The sequence below is a fragment of the Megascapheus bottae genome, chromosome 4 (genome assembly GCF_031878675.1).
Source record: "Megascapheus bottae isolate mThoBot1 chromosome 4, mThoBot2.hap1, whole genome shotgun sequence".
Lineage (NCBI taxonomy): Eukaryota > Metazoa > Chordata > Mammalia > Rodentia > Geomyidae > Megascapheus > Megascapheus bottae.
Genome location: NC_143512.1, coordinates 14,112,197 through 14,132,085, shown reverse-complemented (window position 1 = coordinate 14,132,085; position 19,889 = coordinate 14,112,197). Strand labels below are relative to the sequence as shown.

Genomic DNA, 19,889 nt, shown 5'->3' with positions numbered 1-19,889 from the left:
CCTCAGTCTCATCCTCCTCACAGCTAGTAACAGATTGGAGGGTTTGTGGCACTGAAATACTAGTGCATTTGCACACTAGCTCCTACTGGCACTCTTTAAGAACTGACTGAGTCTCACACTAGCTCTTGTTGGAGTCTCTCTCGTGAATACAAAAGGTCACTTGTACTTTGGAATAGGATTTTTACTTTGGCTTGTTTTTGCTTGACTCCAGTCAAGTCGGATAGTGCCATCACTTTTCAGACCTCCACCATGAATGAACAGCTCCAGGATTAGTGTTGTAAAAAAAAAAAAAATGCTGAAGATGTTTCTAGCATGAGTCAATCTTTTGCTTTCAAGCTTACTAGATAATGCCTTTTAACACATGATTTGACTGTATAAACCTACCCGCCCATACCTTTAGTAATTTCTTTAGTTTTGTTTCAAACCCGAGGCAGAAATGTACTAATTGTATCTATGAAACAAGCTCTTCTGAGGGTTTCATTCACTGGGAAAGTCTTAAGAAGTCATATCATAAGTGATAAAATTTTTGAGCTGAAATCTGGTACTTGAGTGAGGCAAGGAGACGTTAGATGTCTTCCTTAGAGCAGTGTGGAAAGTACTATGGAAACTCTTGTCAATGCAGATGAATTTTGGAGTTCTAAAAGTGATCCCAAGGTGAAAGTTTTTTATTAAAGAATTTATTAACATTGATTTTTACATCATATTTCAAATGACATGTTTAACAACCAAGTGTTCAAGAAAGGAATCTCTATATACAATCACTGGCACTTAGTTTTTAGAACATAATCAAAATTAGGCTAAGGGTTTGTATAGCATAGATACATATTAATTTATGAAATAAAACTTTGTCTATCCAAGGTGAAAGTTTTTATTGACAGAAATGCTTGGGAGAAAAGTCAGCAAGAATACTCCTAGGGCCAATAGAGACAGATCTGACACTTGTGAAGAAGGAAAGACCGTCTCAGGATGCTACAGTGTAATTGATTTGCCGAGCAGAAGTCCTCAAGCCAAAGTGGCCTGTGAGATTTTGCTTACATCCTCAGGAATGAGTGTGCACTAGTATTTGTACCACCATGTTCCTGCATGATCCTGGCTCAGGAATGGAGCTGAGAGATGTCTCAGTCCTTTTGTAAATGAAGCAATGCCACTGCCCCATTGACCTCGATTCCTTCTACTGTCCATCTCAATAGGCTTGATATGTGGATGAGCTTGTGAAAATTTCTTGCATGGTCAGTTTTCTGTGGATAAGATGTAAGCAGATTCCTACAGGATCTGTCACACTAGGTTTCTGGAACATGATTGCCCCTAAAGGTTCCCAAAAGGAGTCTCCTAGAGGTAGCCTTTTAAAATTTGTTTTTAATCAAAAAGAAATAGGGTGAAGCCTTTTGGTGGTGCATACTTGTAATCCCAGCATTCCAGAAGCTCAGGCAAGGAATATCATGAGTTTGTGCTAAGCTTTGGCTACAAAGAAAGATCTGTTCCCCAAAATAGCCAACCTATCATATTATCCCTCAGGATGTTGAAAATGTCTTACTGAAGTCAGCCATGCTTTGTGAAAAAAGGAAAACAAACTTCTGTGATGCAGAAAACAAGTTAAATTCTTTTAGCCACTTTAATTCCTTTAGAAAAGCACATGACTCAGTTGGGTTAAAGCAACCATAATTAAGAATGAATTGTATGCAAAAAATTATATGGAAAAAAATTTCCTTACTCTTGGACTTCTAGTTCTTTTCTTCTTGGCCTACTTCTGATATACTAATGAGTAGAAACTACCTAAATTGTATTATTCCAGTACCATTATGACAGAATTATGGGCAAGGAAAACAACAGAATGCACCCATTAGTATTAAAGTAAGAACAATGTTTTGGTATGTTGTCTAGGCGGGCCTTCACTCAAGATAGTCCTGCCTCAGTCTCCTGGATAACTGAGATTATCAGTATTTACCACTATATAATAAGTCATCATTTTTTTAAATGACCTTAGGAAAGTGGGAAGTTGTTTGCTGTATTATAGTATAGAGAGAACACTATTCTTACTGGGTCATGAGGGTGACCTAGTGGTAGAGTGCTTACCTAGCATGCATGAAATCCTGGGTTCAATTCCTCAGTACCACATACACAGAAAAAGCTGGAAGTGGTGCTGTGTGGCTCCAGTAACAGAGTGCTAGCCTTGAGAAAGCCCAAGGACGGTGGCCCAGGCCCCCTAAGTTCAAGCCCCAGGACTAGGGTGGGGGTGAGCAGTGTTGAAGCTGTTGACCCAAAGAAGATGAAAGCATTTTCTTTAAAATCTTAGAACAATGCACAATTCCCACTGATGGAATTTTGTGTTACTTTGTGGTCTTTATCCTAGTTTACTTTTATATAGATGCCTTCTTTGTGAAATAAACAAGTTCGTAAGTTTCATCTTAGAACAGCTTTCTATATTTGCCTTTTACCTAAAGTGGCAGCACTACTTTCAGAAAGTGATGTCTGTTATCTGTTTCATTTCTCAGTTAAGGTGTTAATATTTTGTTTTTTGTTGTTGTTGTTGTTTTTTTTTTTGCCAGTCCTGGGCTTGAGCTCAGAGCCTGAGCACTGTCCTTGGACTTTCTCAAGGCTAGAGCTCTACCACTTGAGCCCCAGCACCACTTCCGGCTTTTTTCTATGTATGTGGTACCGAGGAATCGAACCTGGGTCTTCATGCATGCTAGGCAAGCACTTTAACCACTAGGCCAAACTCCCAGCCCAATATTTTGAAAGCCAGGTACAGGTAGTTCATTATGTGATCCTAGCTACGTGTGAGGCTGAGATGGGAGGATCACAGTTCATAGCCAGTCCAGGCAGGAAAGCTTGTGAGACTCATACCTCTTGTTACCTACCAGAAAGTCTGGAAGTGGCACTGTGGTGTACATGGTAGAACACTACCCTGGTACAAAAAAGCTTAAGGACAGTTGCCAGGCTGGCATCTTCCTCTCTGCCCTCCCAGTGCCAACAAAAAAGGAGTCGTTTTAAGCACTGTAGTGAATCATGTAGCTGGCTTTAGATAACTATTAGTCTACATTCCTCCGCTTAAGTTTGCAGGTTTTTTTGGTTGAATTTTTTTTTAATTAAAGAATTTATTAATCTTGATTTTTACATCATATTTCAAATGATGTGTTTAACAAACAAGTATTCAATATTGTATTCTATATACTGGCATTTTGATTTTAGAACATAATCAAAATTAGGCTGAGGGTTTGTATGTCATAGACACATATTAATCTATGTAATAAAACTATATCTATGGAGTCATAAGTTTTTATGTCTGTGCAGTTGTGTTTATATTTCCAGTACCATGTCCATAGCATTGGGAATGCATTATTGAGTACTCGAAGTTTGCTTTTTAACATATCAACGGGGAGAATTATTCCCCTACTTGGAGAAGCAGACATAAAGACATATAAATAAATGAAAATTTCTCTTTCTATAGTAAAACGCTTCATATTTGCTTTACACTAAAAGCCAAGTATCCCCTTAATTGTATGCTGTAAGAACTGTTGATGCCCAAGAACCAGTGTTGCATAGACATGTTCCAATAGTATGTTAAAACATTCATTCATTTAATACTAGTCTTGGGACTGAAACTTAGGACCTGGGTGATGTCTCTGGGCTTTTTTGTACAACGCTAGCACTTGAGAATAAGCTCCTTTCTAGATTTTTTGGTAGTTAATTGGAGATGAGTATCATGGACTTAGTTTCAAACCTCAGTCGTCAGATTTGAGCCTTTGGAGCAGCTAGGATTACAGGTATGAGCCTGGCAAACATCTTTTTTCTGGCAGTCTTGATGGCTGGTTGGGGGCAAAAATCTCTAGGGCTTTTTTGTTTTTATTGTTTGTGTGTGGGGGTTGTTGTTTGCTTGTTTGTTTGTTTTTTGTTTTGGAAAGCTTAACTCATACAGTAGTGTTTAGGGTAGAAAAGTCCAGGTTTTTTTAGTCTATGTCTTCTGCTGAAACACTTCAAAAAAAAACGTATAGTTTTGCCTCTTTCTCCATAATTTCATACCCCAGGTTTGTTATCCCTATTGTATTATCTATGATCCCCTGAAGTTGTATTAGGACAAAGCTTACTTTACAACCAGAAAATTGTGAAGTGACAAATGAAGAAATTCCCATGGAGTGATAACTCATGTAATAATTTTAATATTTTAATAATCAATACCCATGGGATCTTGATTAGCCTCAAACATTTACTTATTGTTTGCTTGCTTTCTCCTTTCTTTCCTTTCTTTTGGGTGGGGAGGCAGTCCTGAGACTTATTTTCAATAGATAGACTACTGCCAGAGCTGGGAGTAGCTCAAATGGTAGAGCCCTAGCCTTGAGCAAAAGCAGCTCAGGGATAATTCCCAGGGTCTGAGTTTAAGCCCCAGGACCTGCCAGCCCCTTCTCCCTCCAAAAATTACATTGTTTTAGTATCAGAGGACAGCTTTCATCTCTTGACATTTTTTAAATCTCAGATATTGTCAATATCATTGTTTTAGCAGTTTACCATAGCTAGTTCTGTAATGAAATTGCTATATACTGAACCTTGAGTTAAACTTTTATCTTTTTAGGGAGAGGTGGTGAGAGTTGGTGTCCATTATGTAGACTATCTTGGCCTTAAACTCTCAATACTGCTTCAGTCTCCCACCCCCCTAAAAAGTCCCAAATAGATGCACATGTACCAACATATCCAGATTCATGAATTAGTTTATTTTTGTGCTGACACTGGGACTTGAACTTGGGGTGGGGCAGTGGCCCTAGGTTTCTTTGCTCATGGCTGGCACTCTACTTACTGAGCCACATCTCTCCTGTGGCTTCTAGGTGATTATTTGGAGATGAGTCTCATGACTTTCCTGCCTAAGTTGGCTTTAAACCATGATCCTCAGATCTCAAGCCTCGTGAGTAGCTAGGATTACAGGCATGAACCACTGTGTCTGCCAGTAAATTTAATTTTCAAAGCTGGAATTTAAGGAAAACTCTACTTTCAAGTCAGGAAAATCAAGAGACCAACTGGGAATGCAAGTTGAGATCCTCGACTCTTCTTATTTTAGCAAAACATGTCATTTCAATCATCAGATTATGTAGCCTAACAAACAACAAACATTACAAACATTACTCATGTAATTTTGATAGTGCTCATGTGAACAAACCTACTGTGCTGTCAGTTATGTAAAAGTATAGTATATGCGATTATGCAGGTCATATAATACTTGGTAGTAATAATAAATGGTTATGTTTATTTTTTGTTGTTTTTAAAGGTATTATGGAGCCTGAGTTTTTTTAATTAACAAAAGATGTTTTCTGGAAAAAATCATTCTCTTCCTCAACTAGTTTCCAACTTTGGGATTAGAAAAAAATAAGTTTTATTTGTTTGCTTGCTTGCAGTTTTGGGGCTTTGTGTATGGTAGGCAACTGTGAGGCCTCTGAGCCTTGTTCCCAGTTGAGTTGTATTGTTTACTCAATGTTGATTTGAGCTCTAAGGAATTATACTTACTATTAAAGTTCTTTTTAAGTTATTAAAGTTTGCATCTTTTTACCTTTTATACAGGCTGGGCGTAAAGAAAGAAGCGATGCACTCAATTCTGCAATAGATAAAATGACAAAGAAGACCAGAGACCTGCGTAGACAAGTAAGTTAGTAAAAGTAGTCATTGCTTTTCAAAAAGTGGCTTTGTGTTTTTTACTAATTAGCTTTCGTAGTTGTGGGAGCTTATATTAATAAATATGGTCTCATGGGGATGAACTAAATAAATGAGCTCTAGCATGTAAGGGATATATAGAAGGAAAGTCAATTTAAGATAACCCGGGGAAGTGAGTTTTAAAGACCTTGTTACTCACATACGATAGACATAAAATCCTAGATGACTTGCCCTATTCTGAAAATACATTTGCAGTTAGATCCCTTAGCTTATTAGGGGAGATGTATTCCAGTTCAAATATGTTAGTATAGCAGTATTTCAAATGCCAGATTCCATGTTAGTAAACAGTATGTTTACTTTACTTAATAAGTAATATTTTAGAATATAATTGAATTTTAATCTTTAAAAAAATTAGGGCTAGGTTTATAAAGTAATGTCTTAGGGCTGGGAGCGTAACCTAGTGGCCCTGAGTTCAAGCCCACTTGATAAATTAAATAAATAAATAAGTCTTAAAGCTTGAGAAGTTAATAATAATTTAGCCAATTTCCAGTAATTAGTGAACAAGCTTGAGAAGTTAATAATAATTTAGCCAGTTTCCAGTAATTAGTGAACATTTATTGTTCATGCCTGATAATAAACTAAAATTAAAGATTGATATCATTATAATTGTATAATTTCCTTTTGGTAAAGCAGAATCAGAAATGGTTATAAAAATAATCTAAGTTTTGGGTTAGAAGTTTGGCTTAGTGGCAGATCGCTTGCCTAGCATGTGGGAAGACCCAGGTTTGTTCAATTCCTTGGTACCACGTATGTAGCAAAAAGCTGGAAGTGGTGCTGTGACTCAAGTGGTAGAGCTCTAGCCTTGAAAAAGCCCAAGGACAGTGCTCAGGCCCTGAGTTCAAGCCTCAAGACTGCCAAAAAAAATTAATAATAATCTTTAAGTTTTAAGGCTCATATTCATAATTTGCCAACCCTTTTAAAATAAACCAGAATGTTATTTTTCTCTTCTTACATCATTTAAAAAATTATGTACATTCCAATGTTATGTGCCAGTTCAACCTAGAGCTGTTTTCTTGTGTTACTCCTTTATATGTTATCCTTTTTTCTTGAGAATTGCAAAACTAAAGACTATTTTCTTAAAAATTGAGAAACTGTTCTGTTACTGTAATGTAAGCCATTGTCTCCACATCCTTGTTTCATGTTATCTAATTGTGTTGCTTATTCGAGGCCTTCTCCTGTAAATACAGCTAGTGTTTCATAGACTTCCATTAAATACAAAGATATGAGCGGAGGCAAAAGGTGGAGAGGTGATAGAGAAATAAAAATCACATTTATACAATTTATTTCTTAGCTCCGCAAAGCTGTCATGGACCATGTTTCAGATTCTTTCCTGGAAACCAATGTTCCACTTTTAGTATTGATTGAAGCTGCAAAAAATGGAAATGAAAAAGAAGTTAAGGAATATGCTCAAGTTTTTCGTGAACATGCCAACAAGTTGATTGAGGTAAGTGTGTTAGCGGTTTTCTTAACGGTATGTACCAAAAAATGTGGCGCGAAGTTTCAGTTATATGATTTAATCAACTAAAACGTTTTTAAGGACTTACATATAAATCAATAGTCTTCTTATATTACACATTTATTCCAAACTATCCTTTTTGCTAGTTTAATTATGTAGATAGTTCCTATCTAGAAACTTAAACACCATCATTCAATGGTAATGCAGATAAAAACAAGTCATGGGAAAAGACTCAAAACAATCATACAGAAAGTGGTAGCATCTAAAAGCAAGAACTTGAAGTTATACTGCCTGGGCTTTCATCTTGGCAAGTTACCTAGTGCTTCTCTGTTCCCATTTCTTGTCTTCATAAAGGAGATCTTGGCCAGTCTCCAGTTGTTCAGCCTATAATCATATGGCTGATTATCTGAGGATCACAGTACAAAGCCAGCCCTGGGCAGAAAAGTGAGGCACTATCTTCCAGTGGAACTGTGGCTCAAGTGGTAGAGCCCTAGCCTGGAGCAGAAGAACTCAGGGACAGTGCCCAGGCCAAGTTCAAGCCTAAGACCAGCACACAAAAAAAGGATCCTGGACTGGGGCATGGCTCAAGTGCTAGAACAACTTATCTGCCACAGAAAGATGGTGGAACTCGCCATGCCCACTTTCAGAAGCATCAGAGCAGAAGATGATGTGTGTCGTGTTCAGCTTTCCTATTAAAAGTGAAGAAAATAAGTCCTGACGAGCTGCTAATTAGATAGGTTTATATCGTAAATATCTGTATGAAAATGATTTGGTTTTAGTACAAGAAATCAAAGTTTTGTCATTGAAATTTCTAGATAATTTAGCCTTATACTTCCTTTGCTAATTGAATTTAGATGGTTCAATTTATTGGTATGCTTTGGAAATGTGGTACACAATAAACATAGAAGGTTTCGTAACTGCAATATAGAAACCTAATGTTTGGTAAAGATATTCCATTAGACCATTTCGTGCATTGGTTTCTATTGAGACCAGAAAATGAGCCTTCATGTAAATGTGGCTCTTATATATTTGGATTTATAATGACATGACATTAGTCTAGGTTAGGAATGTAAAAACATTCTAAGGGAAACACTAAATGTATTTTTCAATTTTTCATCTAGTGTTCTTTGTGTATAAATTGTTATTCTGACCTTAATTATGGATAGAATACATAGGTCAGTCTACTATTCAAGTTAATGATCCTGGTATTTGAACTAAAATTGGAGAATTTCATTTGTGTCTCTGTAATTTTGTTCACAGTAGTCACATGACAGCATAAGTTGTAATTTCCAAATGTACAAAGATTGTGTTCAGGAAGCCAGTCTCTTGAAAGCAGCCTATGTATTAGAAACTGTGTTTGAGTGACAAGAATTACGAACACTGCCAGCCCAGGGCCTTAAGTACCAGCATGATAATGAGCTCAGTGTGGCAGCTAAACAGAGGACAGTCCTTGTCTGCATTGGGATCAGTCTCCCCTGTCATATTCACAAAGCTGATACTTGCTTAGTGCCTACTGTATACCAGGAATGTTTACTTTTCCACAGCAGCTTTTCAGTTAAAGAAATTGAAGCTTAGGAAGGCTGAGTACTTGTAAGTTGACTCAACTTTTATTTCTCTAACATTGACAGTTGTGCACTAAATTCATTGGTGTAGTGGACAACTAACGTAGGCTCAGAAGCACTTTGATGAGCCATGTGATTTTCTAAACTGTGCTCCAGGAGCTTTTCCCTTAGTTACTAACCATCAGTAACTAAGGTTCCCCTTAGAGATCAGTGTGATGTTTGTCATCACAGCTTAGTTCTAACTCCTTTCTCACCTCTTTTCTTTGTATGCCTTCTACTCTCATCATCTTCCCCATCTTAGGTATTAAATGACACAGTTTAATTGCTTTAGATGTAACCATAGACTTTGTAGTACCAAGCTGCAAACAGTTAAATTGCATTTATAATGAAGTGTTTTATATGCCTCAAATTTTTGACTCGGGGCAGAACTTCATTCTTCAGTGCAGGCTTCTGCTCTCACCACTTTGTATTATAATGAAACACTGGAACTAGAGAATTATTTTATTGCTTCATTGTGAGTCATTTATGCATCTCTTGACTTCATTTCTTTTATTTCTCTTCTAATTGGAGTAAATGTCTATTAGCCAACTTGAGTTTGAGGTCCTCTTTCTCCTGGTGATTCCGTAGAAGTAAGAGTGCTACAAAAAGGTTGCCTCACGCCTGTAATCTCAGGGGGCTGAGATCTGAGGATTTCAGTTCAAAGCCAGACTGGAAGGAAAGTCTATGAGACTCTTAATCCAATAAACTACTCAGAAAAAGGCAGAAGTGGTGCTGTGGTTCAAGTGGTGGAACTGTAGGATAGTGCCCAGGCGTCAATTTCAAACCCCAGGACACACACACACGCCTCGATTTCAAACCCCAGGACACACACACAGACGCTCTCGCGCGTGTTCTCTCTCTCTCTTTCTCTCTCTCTCTCTCTCTCTCTGTCTCTCTGTCTCTCTCTCTCTGTCTCTCTCTCTCTGTCTCTCCCCCCAACATAAGCTGGTGGCAATAAGCCTCTGACAGGCAAGGGAAAGTTCATAACCACGGAGGATTATGTACAAATGTTTTTGTAATGACTGACCTAAAATGCTCCTTGCAGTCTGATACTACTAGAAATTAGGTTAATTAGGCCATGTGTCAAAACAAGATTACCTGTATTTCAGATACAGGTTCCACTGGGAGGAGGGGAGAAATCCAAGGCATTTCTACTCTAACCAAATTGCTGCAAATCTGAGGAATTCTCAAGACCCACCTCAAATATGATAATTAACTAGAACGGCTCATAGAACATTTTATTTTAAAGGCAAGGCCATTAGGCAGAACCAACTAAGGGAATGACCATCTGAAGAGGTCTCAAATGCAAAGCTTGTGTGCCCCTTATAATGGAGTTGGGACATTTTACCCTCTTGTCACATTGATAATTTGCACCAACCAGGCAGGTCCACTGATATCAGTGTCTAGAGTGTTGGTGATACAGGCACAAAGTGTCTTAGTGCCTGGGCTGGCTTTGAACTATGATCCTCAGATCTCAGGTGTGAGCCACCATACTCGGCTGAGTTTCTGCCTTTTCAATGATCAGGTTTTCTGTACTGTCCAGGAAATCAAGTCTGTATCTTAACAGTGGAGTAAATAACTCTTCCTTATATAATCATAGATTTTGAGGTGTAAATCTCTTTCTGTGTATCTTTTAAAATCAAATAGTCTTTTTTGGATTCCTTTGTTAGAAACACATTTCCTTCAGGGGATGGAATATTCCATTGATGAGTCTCACATTTAGGAGATGGAAGGGTATAATCTGCTCTGAATCCTCATTAATCTTTCTATCACACACTTAGGAACTGAGATTCTTCCAGTATTAAATATATAGTTAAATATGTAGCATAATTTTTTTTGTCAGTTGTGGGATTTGAACTCTGGGCCTGGGTGTTGTCCCTAAGGTCTTCAGCTCAAGGCTACTGCCTTGACTGCCACTTCCGCTTTTCTGGTGGTTAATTGGAGGTAATAGCCTCATGAACTTTCGTGCCCAGGCTGGCTTTGAACCATGATCCTCAGATGTCAGCCTCCTAAGTAAGTAGGATTACAGAAGCCTGACTCGATATCACTGTGTCTAAGCTCTTCAGCTTAAGGTTGGCACTGTGGCTCATGTGGCAGAGTGCTACTTCTGATTCTCTCTGGTGGTTGATTGGAGATGAGTCTCATGGACTTTTATTCCCAGGCTGGCTTTGAACCACTATTCTCATATCTCAGCCTCTGGAGTAATTACGATTACAGGCACAAAATATATTTTTATTAATTTTACTTCTTTAGATTTCTGTTGTCAATTTTACATTATGTGATTGACATCATGTTTCTGTGAACAAAGTTTGTCTAGATGACTTCTTCAGGCCTCCAGAGGCACTCTTCATCACAGTTCCAGCACGGAGTACTTACTTTGCTCCAGGAACCCATATCATCCTAGAGGGAGAATCACCAATGCATATTAAGTTGACTTTGGGCTTTTTTTTTTTTAATTAGTTTTACGCCGTTCACTATTCATGACTTGCTATTGCATCAGGGTAATGTGTATCACAGTTGCTCAATTGTAAAACTTGTCACACAACACTGAAAAACATCCGAAGTAATGCCACAGTAGCATAGTTCCTCTCAAGGAACAAAATGTCAAATGAATTATGTCACTTCAAGACATGGAAGAAAATTAAATGTAATGTTACCACACTTTAGGTTTGAAGCATGGTACAAGTTTAAGTGCCCTGAAAATAACTCATTGTGAGCAGCTTCAAATTTCACATATGCTATTTAGACTCTCTGTGTATATGTGTCTGTTACCGGTCATGGAACTTGAACTCTCGGCCTGGGCACTGTCTGAGTTCTTTTGATCAAGGTTGATTCTCTACCACTTTGAGCTATAGCACCACTTCCAGTCTTCTGGTGGTTAATTGGAGATAAAAGATTTAGGAACTTGCCTTCCAGGACTGGCTTTGAACCACAATCCTCAGAACTCATTTTCCTGAGTAGCGAGGATTATAGGTGTGAGCCATTGTACCTGGCAATTCAGACATTTTAATAACTCTGCCCTAATCAGTGCCAGTGACTCTGAGCCTAAATGTTTTTACTGTAAACTATTAACTACTTAGCTATTAGCTTTGTTTTGTTTGTATTGAATGCTAATGGCAGGGTTTTGGCCTTTTGGGCAGTGACTGAGCTTTCAGATTCCCCTCTAAGCTCACCATTCCTCAGAGCCCTGGCTTTTCTTTACAGAGGCCATCTTGTCTATTCCTGTCAGAGTAGTGGGTATTTGGCTAGATGTATATTTTTGACCCCCATCTAATACCTTTTTAGATCCCCACTAACAGTCAACAAGATCACTGCTGTTATTGTTCTTCATATCGTTGGTTGCTTCGCCAAAATTTTGTCATTTAATTTGTTTTTACTAAGTATATCTTTTCTCCATTTACATTTATATAATCTGCTGTTGTAGAAATGTTATTTAAGAAAAACTATAAGATATAACCTTTCAGTTTATCGCTGGAAATCATTCTCCTGATCGAACAACTCTTGTATATTATTGGCCTTTAAAACACTTAAGAATATCTATTTTTATCCTGTTCTCTTAAGTCTAAATAGAATGTTTACCCTACTCTTTTTTAATATCTACTATGATCATTCCATAAAAACTAGGTAACTATAGTTTAAAGTAACTAGGTAACTGTTTTAGCAGCTTGTTTTTTTGTTGTATTCTACTTACAAGAATAGATTCTGTTACTGTATTTTCCAGTAATTTCTTGGGGAAGATACAGTATTGGGTTTTGAACTTACGGCCCTAAGTTCATTAGGTAGGCAGGAACTCTTACCATTTGAGACAACTTCTAGACCTTCATTCCTTTCTTCTTTTTTCTCCTTTCTTTTCCCTTTCCCCTTTCCTTTTTCCTTCTTTTCCCCTTATTTTCCAGATAGGAGGATAATATCATGTGTTTGACCAGGACCAACCTTAACCTTGTATTGCCATCTCCCTATCTAGGCTTTTCTCCCAGCTATAATCCCAGGTATATGCCACAGCACCCACCTTGTTGGCTTACTTTTGCCCAAACTGACCTTAGTCCTCACCCCAGCCAACTTTTTCTTTGTATGGATTTGGGTTATAGAACCCAGGCTGGCTTTTTACTCATGATATTTTTGTCTAAGTGTACCTAAGAGCTAGTATTACAAGTATGTGCCTCCACATCAGCTCTCTACCTAGTAACTTCATGGTTCATGTCATTAAAAAAAAGCCTAGTAAAGTACTTCATAGGACTATGCAAAATTAGAATAATGAAACCAGTTATAAATTACTTGGGGAACAAGAAACAGTAATAGTGGGTAGAATTTGATAAAAAGTACACAATGTGAACTGGGAGTTTGGTCTAGTGGTAGAGTGGTGTGCACAAAGCCTGGGTTTGATTCCTTGATACCACATACACAGAAAAAGCCGACCTGGTGCTTTGGCTGAAGTAGAGTGCTTTCCTTGAGAAAGGAAAATCTTAAGGCCCTAAGTTCAAGCCTTAGACTGGCCAAAAAAAAAAAAAAAAAAGTACACTACGTATTTGTGAAAATATGACAATGAAATCCTTGGTACAATTAATATATGACTAATAAAAAGAGAGGAAGAGATCTTGTCTAGTCTTGGCATGTATGATTCATGTCTGTAATCCAAGATATGTGGGAGGCATAGATTGAGAAGCTTGCTCTTCAAGGTTATGTAGAACAATAAGCTAGTAAAACGGCATCTCTCTCCCAAAAAAGACCTTAAATTGACCGTGCTTTACGTTGTCCAGCAGCATTGATATAACCTCCCCTGTATGAGTATGTTTATATAACTGTCTATAGAGATGTTTGTATATAACTGTGGTTTTCCACATGAACTTTGGGTTCTGCTGTACATATAACCAAGTTGCTCCTGGTATTAAATGACCTAATCTCATATCTATTCCCTGAGATATATTGGCTGAATTTCTTAGGTGTTAACACGGAAGCAGAATTAGGCTCCTTCTAGAACCGTGTGGGAATGTTGTGTCATTGCTCCATTGTGGTCGGCTACCACAAGGAACTGTGGTAGAAACTAGGGAACCTAGCATTGTCTGTGACTTTTTACATTTTTTATTTTTGGTCAGTCCTGGGCCTTGAACTCAAGGCCTGAGCACTATCTTTGGGCTTTCTCAAGGCTAGAGTTCTACCATTTGAGTCATAGCACCATTTCTGGATTTTTCCTATGTATGTGGTACGTACTGAGGAATTGAACCCAGGTCTTTGTGCCTGCTAGGCAAGCACTCTACCACTAAGCCATACTTCCAGCCCTGAGATCTTCAGCTCAAGGCTACTGCCCTACCCTTGAGCCGAGCCCCATTTCCCATTTGCTAGTTAATTGGAGATAAGAATCTCAGGTCCTTTTGTGCCTGGGAGGGCTTTAAGCCTTGATCCTCAGATCTCAGCCTCCTTAGTAGCTAGGATTACAGGTGTGAACCGTAGTGGTGGAAACTTTTTTTTTTTTTTTTTTGCCAGTCCTGGGCTTGAGCTCAGGGCCTGAGCACTGTCCTTGGACTTTCTCAAGGCTAGAGCTCTACCACTTGAGCCTCAGCCCTACTTCCGGCTTTTTTTCTACGTATGTGGTACCGAGGAATCGAACCCGGGTCTTCATGCATGCTAGGCAAGCACTTTAACCACTAGGCCAAACTCCCGGCCTGGAAACAATTTTTTTAATTAGGGAAATTACAAGGGTATCAAAAGCATCTCATGAAGCATGGTGGATCATGGAGAAAGCTTAGATTTGGTGCAGTTGGGAGACACTGCATTTTAATACAGTCCTGAATAAAAAGTGAAGATTATGCATTGATTTTAGTATATGTATAAAATAAAACAAGGCCTAAGAAGAAACTGTTTTGGAGTCGATTCAAACATGGTTATCTATATTGGGTTTTTAATTGATACCATGCTGAATTGTTGGTAGCAAGTGATGCAGTGTGTTGTGGTATAATTTCCTTACCCCATTTGTCATATTATATCCATCTTACCATATTACAGTGTACATGATGTAGCATTTAAGTTCATTGCTAATTAAGCCACTTATTTAAGAAGTGCCTACCACTAAGCATCTAGGTTGTTTTAATTGCTATTATTTATAGTTCTCTAATAAACATGCTTGCACTTTTTTTTCTTTCTTTGCCTCCCCTGCTCCCATTTTTACATGTTCTACTTTGTTTCTCAAGCCTCAAATCCAGCACTTACTCTTCATCCCCTCCTAATATGTAATCTACAGTCTTTATATCACTATCCTATGCTGTGTATTTCCGCAACTCCATTATAATATGATAATAATCTCCCATTTGGTTTCTGTAGCCACCTGTTACATCAGTTCTTTGCTTGAACTTTTCTTCCTCTCTAGCATCTTTTCTGAAAAGGCAACACCATGATCTCTTTAAATCAAATGATGCCATTCCTTTGCTTCAAAACCACCCTATTCACCACTTACCCCAAGGCTTCTAAGCACAATTGTGATCAGATCCTGAAGTCCAGACTGTAAACCATGGCCCATATGGTAGCCTGCCTGCCTTTCCTGTCTTCTTGCTGTTGGGCCTCTATTCTTCCTTCCTCACTAGACAACTTGTCACCACTTGTTCCCTCTGTCTAAATGTCATCTCCACAGAGAGGCTTTTCTAGATTTTTGTACTGTCTCCACCCCATCCGTCAGTAGTATTTCTCTCTTCATTCTGTTATTTATTATATATATATACTATTGAAAATGACTGGATTTGGCCAGGCGCAGTGGCTCACGCCTGTAATCCTAGCTACTGGGAGGCTGAGATCTGAGGGTCATGGTTCAAAGCCAGCCCAGGCACTAAGGAACATGAGACTCTTATCTCCAATTAACCCTTAGAAAAGGGGAAGTGGCGCTGTGGCTCAAGGGGCTCAAAGAGTAGAGCAATAGCCTTGAGCTGAAGAGCTCAGGGATAGCACCCAGGCCAAGAGTCCAAGCCTCAAGATAGAGAAAGAAAGAAAAAGAGAGAGAGAGAAAGAAAGAAAAAAGAGAGAAAGAAAGAAAAAGAGAGAGAGAAAGGAAGAAAGAAAGGAGGAAGGAAGGAAGAAAGAAAGAACAGAAAGAAAGAAAGAACAGAAAGAAAGAAAGAAAGAAAGAAAGAAAGAAAGAAAGAAAGAAAGAAAGAAAGAAAGAAAGAAAAGTTACTGGATTTGTCTCATTTTCTTGTGTAGTCCATACAGACTCCAGTAGAAACATGGACCTATAATAATGCTTAGAACAGAGTAGGTGCCCAACAGTTATTAGATAAATGAACTTCCTAGCTAACTCCCAAAGTTCACAACTGGTCACTAACATGCTCACCATTCAGATTCCTTAATTATCATCCACAAAGACTGATTCAGTGGTCTAAGGACTGACTGTACTTGGAGAAATGGAACTTTGCATTATGACTGGCTGTTGGTTAGTAAATTCTGTCATGTTCTGAAGTGCTTATTAATCTTGATACACAAGTTGTGGTATCATGAGGATTATGCGCCATCCTGCATATTATGTGTATGAGATGATAGCTTGTGAGATCTTTGGGATATGAAATTCAGACAAAGATATGAGCAGTATTCTATTTTATATTGCATTGTTTTGTTAGAACAAAGTTTTATACAGCCCGAGTAAACTTTCTTTAATAGGGGGAAAATAAATTCTAACAAGGTTTTTATAGCAAATATTTATGGAGTTCTTAATATAACAGGTAACTCCCGAGTACTGGGGATAGTGTGTTTTTTTAAATCCAAATCCATATGGAGATTATCTCCCACCAGGAAATAAAATACACATTTAATTATATATATGTGTGTGTGTGTGCGCGTGTGTGCGTGCGTGCACGTGTGTGGGTGCACGCGAGCATGCGATGTAGTATACTGAAGGGGGGGGTTAGAAAATATAATCTGAGGCCAAATTCGTGGATCATGTCATTCACAATGGTGGCAGTTTGAGGCAAGCAAAAGCATCAGTAAGACTCTGTCTCAACCAAAAAGCTTGGCATGGTGGTGTGCATCTGCCATCTGAGCCATTTGGAAGGGGTGAATAGGAGAATAGCATAAATCCAAGCCTTGTCTCCCAAGTGACAAGGTTGGGGATATGGCTGCCTATCAAGGGCAAAACCCTGAGTTTAGCCCTCCAGTCATACACACACACACACACACACACACACACTCTCTCTCTCTCTCTCTCTCTCTCTCTCTCTCTCTCTCTCTCTCTCTCTCTCTCTCTCTCTCTCTCTCTCTCCATCTCTACATCTCTCCATCTCTCCATCTCTCCATATTATCAGCATTTGAAATGATAGCTGAGTACAAAGTTTTTATTCATTTTGATCAGGAAAAAAAGGACAGTCTTAATGCCAACTTGCCACCTACACATAAATTTGAACTGACAAGATTCGCTACTCTAAGATCACTGCACTTACTAACAACTTGAAATGGATCTCCCTTCTACTGCATAAGGTTGCGTGTTGAAATAATTCCTTACAGTAGCCAACATTGTTACTTATAGCAAAATAAGACTGAAGAATTTTAACTTGGTAGTCTAGCAAGAATCATTGAAACAAAGTTGCAGGGATTTAAAAAAGGTTAGATATAGCGCCCGGAGTTTGGCCTAGTGGTAGAGTGCTTGCCTAGAATGCACGAAGACCCGGGTTCAATTCCTTGGTACCACATGCATAGAAAAAAAAAAGCCGGAAGTGTTGCTGAGGCTCAAGTGGTAGAGTGCTAGCCTTGAGAAAGTCCAAGGACAGTGCTCAAGCCCTGAGCTCAAGCCCAGGACTGGCAAAAAAAAAAGGGGGGGGGGTCAGGTATGAGGATAAACAACTTCTAGCTGTGTAACCCAACATAAAGGTCCATCCTCAGTAGCCTTTTAATACATGAACAAAATTTGAAAGTAATGTGCTGTCTCTTACAAACTTTGATTTCAGAAGTTTTATATACTACTTTAATAGAAATAAATTTCCTTCAGAGAAAAGTGAGTGTAAGATTTGTGTGTGTGTGTGTCATGGGATTTGAACTCTGTTCATGGGATTTGAACTCTGTGCCTGGGCATTGTCCCTGAGCTCTCCAGGTCAAGGATACCTCCCTACCCCTTGAGCCACAGTGCCACTTCCAGTTTCCTTGTGGTTAACTGGAGACAAGAGTCTCGGGGACTTAGTGCCCAGGCTGGCTTTGAACTGCGATCCTCAGATCTCAGCCTCCTAAGTAGCTAGGATTACAGGCATAAGCCACCATGCCCAGCTAAGATTTGTTTTAAGAGTAAAGTCCACATACTGACTGCTATTTTATTAACAGATTGAAATTACTCCAGCTTTTGTATATACATATGGTGTCAATTACTATTTGGTTTTGGTGCCTATTAGATCCTTCTTAAATTACTGTTGTGATTTTTTTCTTTTTAATTTTTATTTGAAAGCAAATATCACAATATTTGCCATGAGCTCTCTCTCGATTATTGTTTTCTGATGATCTGGCTAAGTTACTGGGTAGAATCCAGTCATTTCTTGCAGAGGATTGGAAGTCCCTTTTTCTTTCCTCCTCCTCTCCTTTCAGGTTGTTCATTGGGATCATAAAGTTTCAGTGGATTTTATTGTTCCGTTTTCATAATGTATGTTTTTTGTTTTGGTGGTAGTTTTGGTTTGAACTCCTTTGCTGAACAAGCAATCCTACCACTTGCAGCCCTGAAGTCCCTTGTCTTCATGTGCAGTGTGTATAGTTATGTCCCCAAAGTCTTTCCTTTTGGGGGGCAGGAGCTGAAGGCTAGTATTAAGTGACTTTTCACCATGTTCTTGAGCCTTGGTGCTCATTCCAGAATCAGTCTCCTATCTGTAGCATAGCTTCTAAGTAATATTTACTTTATCGTTATTGTAGAGGTGATAAACAGAGGGACTGCAATTACATGAATCAGGTAATGATTACATTTCCTTTAGTACAGTGTCTTCTGTTCCTTCTCCCAGTCCCTCCATCTCCAGTCCAGTGAACTCTACTGCTGTATTTACCCTTTTTCTCTTCAGTTGTGTACCCTCCCTCTCCCGAACATGTACTGTTGAATACATAAGGTAAAGAAGACAGTTATCAAAAACTAAAAAGAGGGGCCCGGAGTTTGACCTAGTGGTAGATGCTTGCCTACGCCTAGCATGCACGAAGACCCGTGTTCAATTTATCGGTACTACATATATAGAAAAAAGCCAGAAGTGGTGCTGTGGTTCAAGTGGTAGAGCTCTAGCCTTGAGAAAACCCAAGGACAGTGCTTAGGCTCTGAGTTCAAGGCCCAGGATTGGCAAAAATAGCAACAACAAAAAAAACCCAGAAAAACTAAAAAGAGGATGGAAAGAAGTCTCTAGTTTCCATACCTAGGAGTTCATTTTAGTCTGTGTATTATTTTATATAAATATGAAGAGGCACTTAGAATTGTGCTTTATGTTCCTCTCGAAAGAGTATCCTCTTTTGGTCTTATTGTAAGTATCTAGAATCCTGTATAATTTATTGTATCCCAGTACATTAGTAACACTTCTTATACTTTTTTCTACTGTATAAAGTTAATGATTTCTTTATGTAGCTCTTGAATTTAAAGTATACTGAGGTATACTGAGGTAAAAACTTGCTGTCAAAAAGGTTAATATTTTTTTTTTGTCAACATTGCAACACCTATGTGTACTTTTTAATTGCTTCATTCCGTTTGGCTGCACAGAGTGTAACAGCTAAAGAGTGAGCAGAATTCCTTTTAATTTTACTCTTGAGATTTATTTTTCCCTATTTTATGAATTGAGAAAATGAAATAGGGAAAATGCCACTCATTAGATCCTGCCTATAAAAACTATTATTTAGTATCCTTTTTCCCTTGGCCTCAGATACTATATTAAGATGTGCCTCTTACTGTGATAAATTTGCTACACTATGATTTTATCTTATTCACTGTCTTATGAATTGAAAATCAAAAGGGAATGTAACTAGTGTGCTTTTAACTACAAATTGGTCTGCATTTTTTATACCTTTTATTCTGTGGTATGCTGAAATATGCCATAAAGTAGCCTTGAAGAAGTCTGAGTAAAGAGCATTTGAAAGTATATGACTACTTAGGTAAGGACCAGAGAAAATCTCAGTGCTTCTATATAACATTGTAGGCTGAAATTGTGGAAATGGCATAT

The 19,889-nt window shown here is 38.4% G+C and overlaps 1 protein-coding gene across 1 annotated transcript in view; it reads left to right on the top strand.

Annotated features, from left to right (window-relative positions):
- Ctnna1 (catenin alpha 1) overlaps window positions 1-19,889 on the top strand; it is a 130,504-nt gene that overhangs the window by 88,892 nt on the left and 21,723 nt on the right. The window contains exons 8-9 of the mRNA XM_090331440.1: window positions 5,545-5,625; window positions 6,986-7,138. Of these exons, the coding sequence (XP_090187566.1) occupies window positions 5,545-5,625; window positions 6,986-7,138 (234 nt within the window). The remainder of the gene's footprint in view (window positions 1-5,544; window positions 5,626-6,985; window positions 7,139-19,889) is intronic.